Source organism: Juglans microcarpa x Juglans regia, chromosome 2S (genome assembly GCF_004785595.1).
Source record: "Juglans microcarpa x Juglans regia isolate MS1-56 chromosome 2S, Jm3101_v1.0, whole genome shotgun sequence".
In the NCBI taxonomy this organism is placed as follows: Eukaryota; Viridiplantae; Streptophyta; class Magnoliopsida; order Fagales; family Juglandaceae; genus Juglans; species Juglans microcarpa x Juglans regia.
Window position 1 is genome coordinate 33,953,008 of NC_054597.1, and position 13,838 is coordinate 33,966,845.

At 36.2% G+C, this 13,838-nt stretch overlaps 2 protein-coding genes across 3 annotated transcripts in view; both read right to left on the reverse strand.

Annotated features, from left to right (window-relative positions):
- The window catches only part of LOC121253215 (putative receptor like protein 25), a 51,503-nt gene that overhangs the window by 30,381 nt on the left and 7,284 nt on the right, over window positions 1-13,838 (reverse strand). The window lies entirely within an intron of this gene.
- Window positions 1-13,838, reverse strand: part of LOC121253214 (receptor-like protein 32) — a 33,638-nt gene that overhangs the window by 11,372 nt on the left and 8,428 nt on the right. The window contains exon 2 of one of the 2 annotated variants that reach the window (XM_041153170.1): window positions 11,154-11,442. In XM_041153170.1, coding sequence (XP_041009104.1) covers window positions 11,154-11,442 — 289 coding nt within the window. Of the gene's footprint in view, window positions 1-11,006; window positions 11,443-13,838 lie in introns of those variants that run through there. The other variant, XM_041153169.1, reaches the window with a different exon arrangement.

The window sequence follows — 13,838 nt, forward strand, 5'->3', positions numbered from 1 at the left end:
GTGCCTTTTCCAGGAAGTAATAGTTCAGCATGTACATCGGGAAGGTAATGGAGTGGCTCATTGTTTAGCTAGGTACGTATGGAATATATTGAATGTTCAGATGTGGTGGGGTGCTATCCCTGAGTTTGCTGATCAGGCCATGTGGTTTGATCATGCTGTTATGTAAGGTTGCTTCATGTTATTGAAATGAAATTGTTCTGTTTATCAAAAAAAAAAAAAAATTGTTGTTGAATGTTGTGCCAAGACAATAAAGAAAAATGATATTTTCATTTTTGGTTTTTTGAGTACGTACCGATCACACTCTGATCTCTAATGGAGACTGCTGCATGTATATCTTCAACAAATGAAATTTGGGCAGGCCAGCCGCCTCCTTGCCCTATCACTAGCAATTAGTTTTCATAGATAATGAAAATACAACACTCAGATATCTGAGAATCTTGTTTGACTTTATAAGTAACTCAAATTAATTTATTAGTTCCTTTATTTTTCAAAAATCCCAAAATCAAAGATCAAAATCAGCTAGCTAAAACAATGAGAAAGACTATATATACAAGTATATATCCAATCCTAAGTAAAAGAAATTAAGATAATAAAAGCCATGAAAAAAAAAGAAAAAAAGAAAAATTAAACACCAATGTAATCATGGAATGGCTAAGACAAATCAACCACAAAATTTGCACGACGAAAAACCAAATTGGTGCATGACATATATGGTGCATGGTGTGGATAACTGGCAGGTTACTCATCACATATTTATAATTAGTTACTCATCACTTTTCAAGTCCTATAAATCGCCGCTATTGACTTTTCTCAACGATTTATACATCGCTGTATGTTCGACAGTATTATCCCTCCACTTCTGATCTACTCTAACGAAAGCCAAAAATAACAGCTAAAAGTTTATCTTTTCTGGTGATTTTTTTCACCACAAATTCCAAATAAAATGATGCAAATACCAATTTGGTTTGCCTATTAAATCACCAGAAAAACTTTTGCGGCGAATTATAGTCGTCACAAATACTCTAAAAATGGCCGGTAATTAGGAGGTCTATCCCAACGGCCTAATTGAATCGCTGAAAAAGACTATTTGAGTTTATGCGACAAAATAAATTTATTTGTGGAGAATTGTACTCGCCGAAAATACTTTTTAAGAAAATAAAAAAAATGCACAAAACAGAATACATGAAAAATATAATACACATCCAAATTATATTCACTATGAAATTTCTAGATGGCCACACAAAGCTCAAGCTAATTGCAATTTAGCATTTATATCAAACAATAATTAAGAACTACTACATAAAAAAAAAAAACACCCAAACAAGAGAGTGAAATTGGAGAATAAAATAAAAAGTACCTTGATTTAATATTCATAGCACTACTTTGCCGCTGCAAGACTGCAATGTGCCTGTAGTAATACTCTCAATTAGAGTTATGCAACTTCTTACAACTCCACGGAAAAAAGTAACATTCTTACAACATTCTTGGAAGCTATAAATGTTACCTTTAGAGAAAAGCACTAACATCAAGTAACAACAAGTTTGACTCAAAATCCAGGTGCCAAAGCCTTGGCTAGCATTTGCTGGTTAAGGTAGAAACAACATGAGTACACCAAAAAGCAAAATAAATTACGGATAAACAAAGAAGATGACAATCACCACATAAATACAAGCAGATCCAAAGAAAAAAAAAAGAAGAAGAAAGAAGCTGAAAGAAAAAAGAAACACCATGCCCATAGGCATGTTTAAATAGGCATTCCATGGTCCTCCATTTACAGCTCTCAAACCCATGAGAAACAGAAACTGATGGATAAAAGGGGTCCTCCATTTCGGTGCAAATTACATTGCTTTACCCAACAACAAATTCACAAACCAATAACACATTTTGACACCTATATCAAACCATTGAAGACAAACTTAATACAAATTGGAATAAGAATGGGCAAATTTTGCAGACAGTGTTGTTGTAGTTGATATCCATTGGATTACGAGTCTTTGTAGTGTTTCTTTAACAACTTTGAATGCATGAAAACTCAACAATAAAAGCACTTCCATAAAGGCTTGATGCAAATTAGTATTCCATTTTAGATGTTTATGTCAGTGGAGGGTTGTTAAGTTTGAAGTTTCTGCTATGGTACTTTACTGTTACACCCTGCAACTCTTCTTGCTAAATGACGTGGAACAAGATCAACCTAAAAATGATTGCAATTAGAAATGAAGTTTTCAAGGACAACAAATTACATCCAGCAGACAAGATCAACCAGTAAACCCCACCACGAGTTTGTGTTACCTCACCCTCATTTGCGTGAACCTCCATTCTCTCTACCTACATATAAAATTAGATCATACTGTAAATATATATTTTTTATTGGCAGACCATACTGTAAATAATTAAGCAGAAAATAAGTGCAGAAAACAAGCAAATACTCTATTCCCCTGCAATAGAATCAATACTTTCTACAAAACTTGGCTTTAAAATTGAAATAATTTAGATGTCACCCTGAACATGCACACATCAAGACAAGCTACAAATAATTATAAAATTTGAACATATAGATAGTCATTCAGGATCCATTTTAACGGTTTGAATCTAAAATAACGATGCATAAACATACATCCATCAAAATTCTATTCAATGAGTGGTGGAAAAGAAGAGCAAAAATTAGTTGCAACCCCAACTATTTTGGAATGCACTGCCCAAAATCGTCGACCACATGTAAACGTTTCAGCAAGAACGAAACACAACAATCAATAAGCAGAAAGTTAGGGTGAAAATTTGATAAGAACAAAGTTACTATGTCAACAATAATGTATAAGAGACATTGCTACACATAGGATCAGTACTAAATTTAAACTTCTTCTCATATCAGGCAAAAAACTATATACGTACTTTAGCCAACTCCAAAAGAGAATTCATGAGAGTAGAGACTAGATAGCTTAAAGCGATATTGGAAAACTTTCTCTCTCTTGTGTTTGGAGAAAAGATATGCTTCACTTTCAGATGCACGAAATTAATTCTCATTCCTGTACACATTGTGATAATTTTTCTCGTTGAAACTGATGATCTTGCTAGTGCAAGTTTGAGTTGGTTATGATGGGATTCTCTAAAGAGGTGAGGATTGAATCGAAATTATTCATTCTTAGCAATGAAGGTGGGTTATTTCATATAATAAAAAGGGGGTGGAGCAGGAAGCAGGAACTACTGGTGGAACATAGAACTATGCAATGGATGGTCAAGGCGTTGGAGGTCTGCTTCAGTGGGGAGAAGGAGTTTTACATCTCCATCAGAGAGGGTTATTGCAGTTATCTTGCACAGAGATGCTCCAATAGCCGAGGTTATTTTTTGAGGGTGGCAAAATATAAGGAGGGGGGAAGGAAAAACTTCATCATCATTCTGGAAGGGGAGAGGGGGAGAGGGTGGAAAAGGTTGAAGGAGGTGATGGGGGAGATGTTGCAGGTGAGGAGAGCAAAGGGTGCTCCTACTGTCGGTACTCAGGTGAGGTTGAAGGTGGCGATGGCATAGTCGTACAAGGAGGCACTTGCAGTGTATGGGTAGCGAGAAGGGGACTGGAACTCTGACAGACGCATGCCTCGAGCTCCACTAGGTGTACGTTTTGCAGATGGTGGCAAGGAGATGGAGAGGGATGTGCGCTGGGTGATGGACATCTTGCAGAGCCAAATATGGTATTTGCAGAAGGAACTTGGGGAGTTGAGGGTAATGGTCGGGTGTAATAAGGATAAAGGCATTCACAAGGAGATGGAGAATGAGGGGTCGGGCTTGTTATTGAATTCTCATCAGCCCAGCGTGAAGGGTTTGGCCCACTAGAGTAATAAAAATGTGGGTTCTATTTGGAGGAAGGTTGGGCCGAAAGGGAAGTTTACGAGCTCACAGCCTTTGGGCCTTCCAACTGTAGGGTTGGACAGAAATAAGGTTGGGCCCCAACACAGGGCCCGTTTGGCTAGAGAAAGCCCTAGGGCTTCACTCGTCGATAATGTCTGGTGAGCAGTTACCAGAGACCACGGCATGTCTGCCGCCATCACAGGAGGAGCCGTTGGGGTGTCAACAGAAAGTGCCGATGATGACGGTGGCACTCTCCGACGATGATCCTCAGGTCTGGGGTGCTCAGAATGAAGGCTTGGGTGTCGCGATGGTTGTTGCGACGTGTGGGGGTGGGTTTTCTCCATCGTTCGAGCAACAGATAGCGCCGATAAAAGAAGGGGAGGGGAGAGGGACACCGGCGAATCACTCTGAGGGTTTTCTTCTGGACTCCGAGGTGGACGTGAGGGATGAGGAGATTTTGGATTCTGAGATGGGTTTGTCCCAATATGATTATGTTGAAGGGGTGATTTCAGATAAGAAAATACACTAGCTTTGAGTGATCATTTAGGTTTGACAGAAACCTTGGCGGTGGAGGAGACTCGAGATTTTCTGGGGGTTAGCAAGGATCCGACCCCTTTGAATTTTCTGTTCCCATCCTAGTCCGAAGTCTCAAACTGGGTTTTTGATAAGGTTATAGAAATACAGAAAATTGTGGGAGTGGAATATGAAGGATACGAAGATCAATTTATGGCCTTGCTAACGGCCATCAAAGCGGGGCACAAACAACATCGAAAGAATGCTTTGAAAAAATAGCGGGAGCTTAAAAGGTTGACATGGTCTCTGAACACTAAGGGTAGCTCTAGTAGGGGCAAGCCGAAAGGGAAGCGGCTGGCCTTTTCTCCATAAAGCCCAAAATTGTGTCGTGGAATGTCCGTGGGCTCAAGGAGGCTAATAAACGTCTTTAGATAAGAAACTTGCTTCGTGAATAGAAGGCAGAAATTGTGTGTTTACAGGAGACTAAGTTGAAGTTGATCAATAGGGGAATTGTGAGAAGTTTGTGAAGTACACCTCATGTGGACTGGGTTTATTTAGCTTCTGATGGGGTGTCAGGAGGAGTGGTTGTGATGTGGGATCGAAGGGTGGTGGAGAAAATCGAGGAGTTTATAGGGAGATACAAGGTCGCATGCTCTTTTAAGAGTGTCAGATAATTTTTTATGGACTTTTGCAGGCATTTACGGTCCAAATCTAGACAACATCAGAGTAGGTTTGTGGGAAGAACTGGCCAGGATTCACAGTTGGTGGAACCTCCCATGGTGTATAGGGGAGATTTTAATGTCACTAGATTTCCAAGTGAGTCTTCCGGTAATAGAAGAGGGCGGCTAGCTATGATAGAGTTCTCTGAGTGCATCTCGGATTTGAGTTTGGTAGATTTGCCATTAGTTGGTGGCTTCCTCACGTGGGCTAATAATCAAACTTGGTCACGAATGGATCACTTTCTCATTTCTCCTGCGTGGGAGAGCCACTTTCCAGATGTTTGGCAAAAGAGTTTGCCACGTATTAGTTCGGACCATTGGCCTATCATGCTTGATTGTGGTGGTATCCAAGGCGGTCAAAGGTATTTTAAATTCAAAAATATGTGGTTAAAAGTTGAAGGCTTCGTTGAAAGAGTAAGACAGTGGTGATCTTCGTACCAGTTCCAGGGTTCTCCTAGTTTTGTCCTTGCAAGTAAATTGAAAGCACTAAAAAGAGATTTGAAACTATGGAATGTGCAATCTTTTGGTGATGTAGGGGCAAACAAGAGAGGTAAATTGAAGGAGATTCAGGAAATTGAGAGGATTCAAGAGGCTAGACCCCTTAACCAAGATGAAGTAGCTCGAAAGTCATTGTTGGGTGAGGAGCTTGAGAGAATTATCCTGCTAGAAAAGATTTCTTAGCGTAAAAAATTAAGAGCCTTGTGGCTCAAGGAAGGAGACCGAAGCACCAAGTTCTTTCATTGTGTTTCAAATTCTCATAGGAGGAACAATAATATTGAGATGCTGAAGATTGATAGTGTGGAGTGTAGAGAAGAACAAGTTATTCAAGATCACATAGTTAGTTTCTATGAGCAACTCCTAACTGAACCAATGTGTTGGCGGCTGTCCCTTGATGGTTTGGTTTTTGACGCCATTGGAACGAGTGATGTATCTCAGTTGAAGAGGGCTTTTGAGGAAGAGGAGGTGGGGGAAGTGGTGCGGAAAATGGCCAAGGATAAGGCGTCGGGGCCAGATGGCTTCTCCATGGGATTCTTCCAAGATTGTTGGGATGTTCACGGTCGAGCCCACGACCCACGCCGCATGCATACTCTGCTCGTAAGCCTCTCTAGTCTCTCCACTTCACTTGTTAAATTGTTAAGCCCCTTACATAGTAAATTACATATGTGACCCAGTGTTTATTAATAATGATGATATTTTTGTGATAATACTAAGAGAAATTAGATGTGTGGCTGTTGGAGATATTTTAAAGTTTAATCACATGATCATTTGGAGAAATTATGTAGAAATCAAAATATTTTGGGGAGAGTCGATATTTTTAGGGTTCTGAGAATTGTTAGACATTAAGGAAAAATATAGAATTTTATATCTCAAATTTTAATTACGAAGTATGTGTTTAATTGGAAATTTACGCAGGTTATGTGATTATTTTATAGGTGACGATTAATATTTGCTTGTCACTGTGGTGAGAAAGCTCTAAAAAGCTAAAGAGTTCAGGTAAGTGGAGTTCATATATATACTAAATTTCACATAAAAGAAATGAACTATGGTTTATTTTGAAAAATATGCATGTTTTGTTATGAAAAAAAATTTGAAATAATCTCAGTTATTCGTTCTGCATTACTCACGAAATTTGTATGAAAGATAAAAGTATTTGGGCCATAACTTTGGTTATGGGTATCCGAATTGTGCATATGCCCAAATTCGTAGCACACATGTCATGGTCACCCAATTAAGTTTGGTGTGCATTATTTTCGAGGCCAAAATCAGTTGTTTTCCCCTTCGAATCTCAATTTTTAGATATTTTTTGTCTTTTATGGTAATATTTCATTTATCGTTTAGGAAGTGATTTTAAACCCCTTTTTGGTCGATTTTTGGCAGATTGCTTATTTATTTCCGTATTTATTTTTGGTGTGTTTATTGGGATTTTGCTATTTTTGGAAAAATTCTAATATTTTCGAATTATAGCTATTACAGTTCAGCTTGTGGGTGGATTTCGACATTCTTGAGTTTTGATAATTTTGAATAGAACATCAAAATTGTTTTCTATGTGTTTATGAGAAAACTATCCTTGAAATGTGGTAGAAACGTGCCACTCACGGTGTGAAAAAATATCACTTTATAAAATCCAACAAATTAATGGCATAGGACTCAAAAAGTCGGCTTTGATACATTAGTTGGGGATAAAAGAACGGTTTAAATTAAATTATATAATAAGAGAAAGTGCAAAGTTAGCAGGGATCGCCCAATGAATGGAGAAACTCTAATAAGGAGGGATATTTTGGAGATCAGAGGGCCACATTTGCATGTACATATATAATACATTCAGAGGTAGTCTGAAAATCAATGTGTAAAGTAAATTGGCTATCCTGCGTTTTCCCATTTCTTTCATGAGAAAAGATACTGTGCAATCGTCATATAATCGCTTTAAAAAGGTAAATAAAATATGAGACGTACATGAAATAATTAATTTTTTTAATAATAGATCTCACTTTTTTTCAAAACGAGTACGCGGCATTTACGCACTTTATGATTGTATGTAAAATTACTATTCTTTCTTTTACTAATTCAATTTTCAACTTATACTATTTGACGGAATTTGTTATGCTAATTGGAATATTGGTGCTTCTAATTTTTCTTAGCAAGTTTGGCTAAAGGCTCTCTAACTGTCGTGGAATGTTAATATGCCAAGACAACAAAGAAAAATGAGAGATTGATATAATGCAAAAAACTCACCATAAATAGTATCTGAGGTAGAAAATTGCCACTCACGATGAGGAAAAAGACTTTGGAAGACAACGAATTAGTAGGCAAGACCCATCGGTCTTCGTACGTACTCCACATCATGCACATTTAGGAGAGGCAATTTGAAAATCAACATGTAAAGCAAATGGTCTTCGTTCAAACCATTTCTTTCTTTCACTTTGAAAATTGAATGCAACGTGTAATGCATTCAATTTTGGTATATCATGTACTAAAAAGATATTCTAACCCATTACGTACGTTCAAACCATTGCTCTTCTTTTCTTACGTGTATGACTAGAGATTCTGGTAGACTCAAATTATATCAAGACTATTAATTCTTGATTGAGTGTGATATATAGAAGACTTGAAGATTCTTAGGTAGACTTCTCTCTCTTAATAACAAACGTCTCTATTTCTCTTTGATTTTTATTCACTACAAAAAAAAGGGTTTTTTTGGCGACACTAAATCATAGGGAAAAACTTGAAAATCGCCACAAATAAGTATTCCTGAGAAATTTTTTCAGTCATAGGATGACATCTGTTAAAGTGTATATATCACTGTATTATGACAGAGGTGCGTTTGATAATGAGATGAGATGAAGAATGATCAAAATCTTTCATAATTTTCTTGGGAAACATCACTCTAATATAAAAGACTAAAATTTTTAATTTTTTCATCTAATCATTACTTAATCATTATCCAAATACAAATCAATATAAATTTTATAAACTTCAAAATAAAACACAAAAATCAATACAATTTTTTCAAATTTTAAATCAATACATTCATTTTTCTTTAAAGAGAAATATACACAAAAACTTATTTTCTCTTGCGTGGATGACTTTATTACAAAGAAGAAGGGGTCATACATTAATATATGTCTTTTGCATTTTCAATTAATATTTTATCTTTCTATCCTTCAGTCGAGGTATTGGTCTTTTGTAGTTGTGTTTGCTTTGAGAATGAGTAGGTCGGATTCAGTCCTTTTTAAACAAGCATTAATAATTAGTTTGGCCAAAGACGCATGCAGGGCTTCATAGCTGATCATGTCTTTTTGTCGTTGCTAATTATTCTAAACTCATCCATTTTTCTGTTCTTCTCATTACGTGGGTATTATATGCTTACCAATATGCTGCAATGTAATTATATATTTCAGAAACTATCAGATTGAGAGATGGAGAGGTAGAACGGCGTTTTACCTATGGAGTGGGCTTTATCGAATTGAAATTATTCAATCGCCATAGCATGTTCTATCTATGGAGAACATAATAATGAACAAGAAATAATAAATATTGTTTCCATCCAATGATTCAAACCTTTGACTTGGGGAGGATAATTTCCAAGGCCAAGACCTTACCACTTGGGCCAACTCCTAAGAGTTCACAATAATATTACATGCATTATATATATTCACAGAAGTCCAAGAGAAAAATAACTTCAAAATCCAAACATCTTTATAATTAGTCCATTTTATAGGGAGTAAAGAATAGTTCACAATCTGCATTAAACTGACCATTCGTTTCATATTCATATATAAATCAGATGTTAGCAGACATGTTTTCATGTACTATACCAAAAGGCAACATTCATTTCAACACAGTGGGGAAAAGAATGATATGATCCTAAGAATGAGATTGACTAATCAAAGATATCATTATTGATAATAGGTCCAATTTCAATGAGAGTAAACCATGTATTAACTGTGGTAGCCACTTTGTCTCAACATCTGAGGACATTCTACAATGAACCTCGAGAAAGTATCAAGCAGACAACATGTCTGCCCTGGAGAATGATAGCTATCAACAAATGGTTATATATATATTAGCAATACCAATTAAGTGACAACCAACCACGTATTCAGAAGGAAACTACCTTGAATACCACGTATTTATCTGTTTTATTGGTCAATTGTATAGAACACGAACTCTGTTTCTTCAATTCAACTTTGCCATCACGTGTCAACAAAAAAAGAAGACCCAAGTTTTAAGAATTTCTGAATTCTAAAAGCTGCATCTCCAAATAAAGTTTATAGAATCACACAACTTACAACTCTGGGGGGATTTTTGTCAATTCCCTTTGTATCTTTAGTCAATAGAAGTGATTACAATTGAATGAGCATGCCACATTTTTTATTTGAAGCCAAAAATGCACTTAAGCACTACTTACATCTTAAGAAATGCTAGTTCATTCGTGCCTGCTGAGTTCTTGAGCTGCATCCTATATAATATGTAGCAGCAATCTGTTTAGAGAGTTCCACACCCTGATTACATGAAAAACATTACCATGAATGGAACCAAACATTACCATCAAGGTGTAGAGAGCAACTAATGGGGAAAAAAGCACACCTGTGCAGTTGTCACAGGCATCAATCCAGGGTGATGAGCCAAATAGTGCTTATCATCATCACGGAGATCAACTTGTGCATTATAAACCACATTAATTACAGAATTTAGTTAGTCAACATAACAATCAAAAGATGAATGCCACTACTAATGAGAAAGCTATTACAAAGGCATCTGCCCCTTTGTAGCTCAATGGTCTTAATCTATTGTAATCCTCTTGCCGTATGAATTTCAGTGAACACAGATAAAAAATTAACAAACTTGCCCAGTTTGCCAAACCTATTTAATAGTAAAAACAAATCTATATGTGCAAACTCAAGGATCAATTCAAGACACAAGAAAAAAAACACAGCAGATAAATGATGAAACTAAATGCGCAATTATAGGCATCAAAAAAAATTTTTAATAGTGGATCTCTCTCTTTTTCAAAACAATTGCGCTACATATGTGCATTCCACGATTGTATGTACTATTACTCAAAATTTTGATCTCCTAAATTTATTTGAGTGTCGTGATTCTCTCATTTCTCCTAGTGAGGAAAAAAACCATATAAAATTTGTTTGACGGTAGAGAAGCACCAAAACTATATAATGTAACAAAGTAATTCTAGCCACCAAGAGCAGCAACTTGTAGATTTTTCAAAAACTTAACAATACCCTTGCGGAATCTTAATTTACTAATGAATATTCCAATAGATAGCAATACATGGCCAATGCAACAACTAAAAGGCAATATTGTGTAATTTTCTTTCATGAAATTGAGGGTTTAGTATCCTTAACTTATCCTTCCAGATTATCTGATAATAGAAAAACTTCTACTTGGGGAAGATGAACTTTTGGATAAAGCAAATATGCAAAAATGTTGAGCTTTGTGTAGATTGACTGCCAATTCCATCCAATAAGATACAATAATGCTAGAAAGCATAAATGATACATTTATATCTTTTTGAAAACATATTACATGACTATGTTTCATTTACTACTTCCTACGGTTCACCCGACGATTCACCCGGCTTATTCGAGTTTGGTGTTGCTTCTTGCCAAAAATCTTGATGAGCCAATCTTGCTTTCTGGTTGTCCCAATGTGCCCGATAACAACTCCAAATACGAATCCACATCCACATCCCATCACAACTACTTTCCAACGAAATTCAAAGAACAATTTTGGACCTTGATTCTCTTCAAAGGTTGAAGGTGGAGGTGTTGAAATGTCAGAATCTCCACAGATTTTGGACAATGGCCTTCCACACAGTCCTCGGTTATCTTCAAATGAGGTATTTGGAAATGTTCCAAAGTGTTTATAGGTCCAGTGAGGCAATTATGTGACACATTAAATTTTGAAAGGAAATTAAGCTGGGCTAATTCAGGAGGTATCTTTCCGAACAACTTGTTTTGAGAAAAGTCTAATGATTCTAGCCAATAAATTAAATAAATGGTTTCAGATTTATATCCTATGGGAGATAAAAGAAATTAATTGGGGACTGTGAGGTGAAGTATGGTGACTTATTCCACTTCTCATGGTGGCCTAAATCATAGTTCCACAAGTGACAAGTAACAAGAATAGAGGACAAGTAAAGATCACAGAAGATCAAGCTGAAATGAAGGCATGCACGTGACAAGTATGCAGCTGAGTTTTATGTTTTCCTTTGATGTTTCCCACTACCATTTGGTGAAACTATAAGCTTCTAATGTCTCTTGTTCTATCATGGCTAACAAATAAAGTGATGATGATGAAAACTAAAGGAAATTAGCAAGGCTGAAGTATAAAAAGTAGATCTGAAAGGTATAAAATGCTTAATGCAGCAAGCATTGATTCCCTCTGTTTTCACTTGCTTCTAATGTTAAAAGCTCTTAAATCTGCAGCTATAACTAAAGATTTATCATATAATATGCTTATTTTTAGCTAAGTGAAATAGGATCTTCACTTAATGCAATAAGAAAGAGTGAAGGGCTTAACTTTATAGACCCAATTAATGCAAGAAGAAGAAGAAGATCAAGAGGAATCCTCCAGCTTCACCCGAGATCTACGTGAATGATGAGTACGTACGCCATGATCCTTTCAATTATTGTGAAAAATGATGAGTACCCGACATGCTGCTAAAGTGGTCGGCTAAATTGTCAATAGATGCAATAATAATGAAATACAAATGGTCGTCCTTCCTCCTTTGATTGTGAAAATCATTAGCAAAGAAGAGGAAACTACATGCAAATTTATTGATAGCATCTATATATGTGGTAGAATCCTGCCACTCACGTCAGCGAGGAAAAAGATCACTTTGACATCCAATAAATTAATGGTATAGGACTCAAAAAGTCGGCTTTTTAGGTTATAATATTTATAAAAGAATGGTTTATTTTAAAAAATAAATAATAAAAGTTGATTAGAAATACTATCTCATCATAGTAGGATTAAAATGAAATGGTGATGTACTTTGTAATCTTTCTATATATATATATATATATATATATATATAAACAGAGTACAAATTAACAATAATAATGAAATACAAATTTGCCCATCAAATTAATGGCAATTGTTCCTCCTTTGAGTACTGTGAAAATCATTACAAAAGAAGAGGATCATGATATTACTTGGGAATTTCTGTAAAGCATCTGTGGTGAAAATTGCCACTCACGGTGAGGAAAAAGACTTTGAAAGCCAACAAATTAGTAGGCAAGACCCATCGGTCTTCAATTAATATCTTCTAGTGTCGCAAACACCCATTTACTTTGTTAGTTTAGATGGCCTATATATGGGATTTTTGGCTATTCTGTTTTGCTTTGCAGTCTCAAGTTTTGGTATCATGGCTTTAATTTTTTTTTTGTTAAAAACAAACCCAAACTTTCCATTTATGAATCAACCAATACAGAGTTTATCCTGTAATACAACACTCTGCATTTCTACTGAACCACTTTCTATCCAAACTCTTTCCTCCTTTACAGTAAAAGAAAACTTTGCAAGAAAAATCAGCAACTTTGTTACTTTCCCTATATGTATGTTGTGCCATCCAATCTGGTCTACTGTAAAGAGCCCTTTTAATATCTTCTATCAACTGACCATGCATCCCATTTGGCTTTGACAAAGCTCTACCTTGGTGCCTTCCATCTGGCTTCCCTTCTCACTACTGCATTGCCGTCAACCACACTTGATGGACCTGAGCTTGTTGGAACTCTTCTAAGCTTCCTTTTGCCAGCATGAAAATCACATCAGGACCAAATAACTTCTTTTCAAAAAATAGTGCATTTCGCCTCAACCAAATTTGAACCTCATTGCATACGGTCCTTAACTTTGTTATCATTTAATGTTGTTTCTAGTCATATATGGAGGTCCGATTTTGGTATACAGAGTGAGTTCATGTTTATGTTGGGTAGAAGATGTAGCTTTCTTTTTGTCAATTTAATAAGCAACAGAAGATGGCCATTGATATCCTCCTACTGATTTAGCATCTTATTTCAAAATGTTTGAGCTAGTCTACTGCTGCAGTGATGGTCCATGTTAACTTCCAGGTGAGTTACTCTCTTTTGCATCTTATCTTTTACAAAATGGAACCGAATATGTGCATACTCATGTCTGAATAATATCTATCATTTATGTTGTCAGTTTAGATGGCCTTTAGACAAAATCTTTCTCGATCTGGGAAGATGGCATGCATCACTAGGTAATGGTTTTCATAAGAGTGAG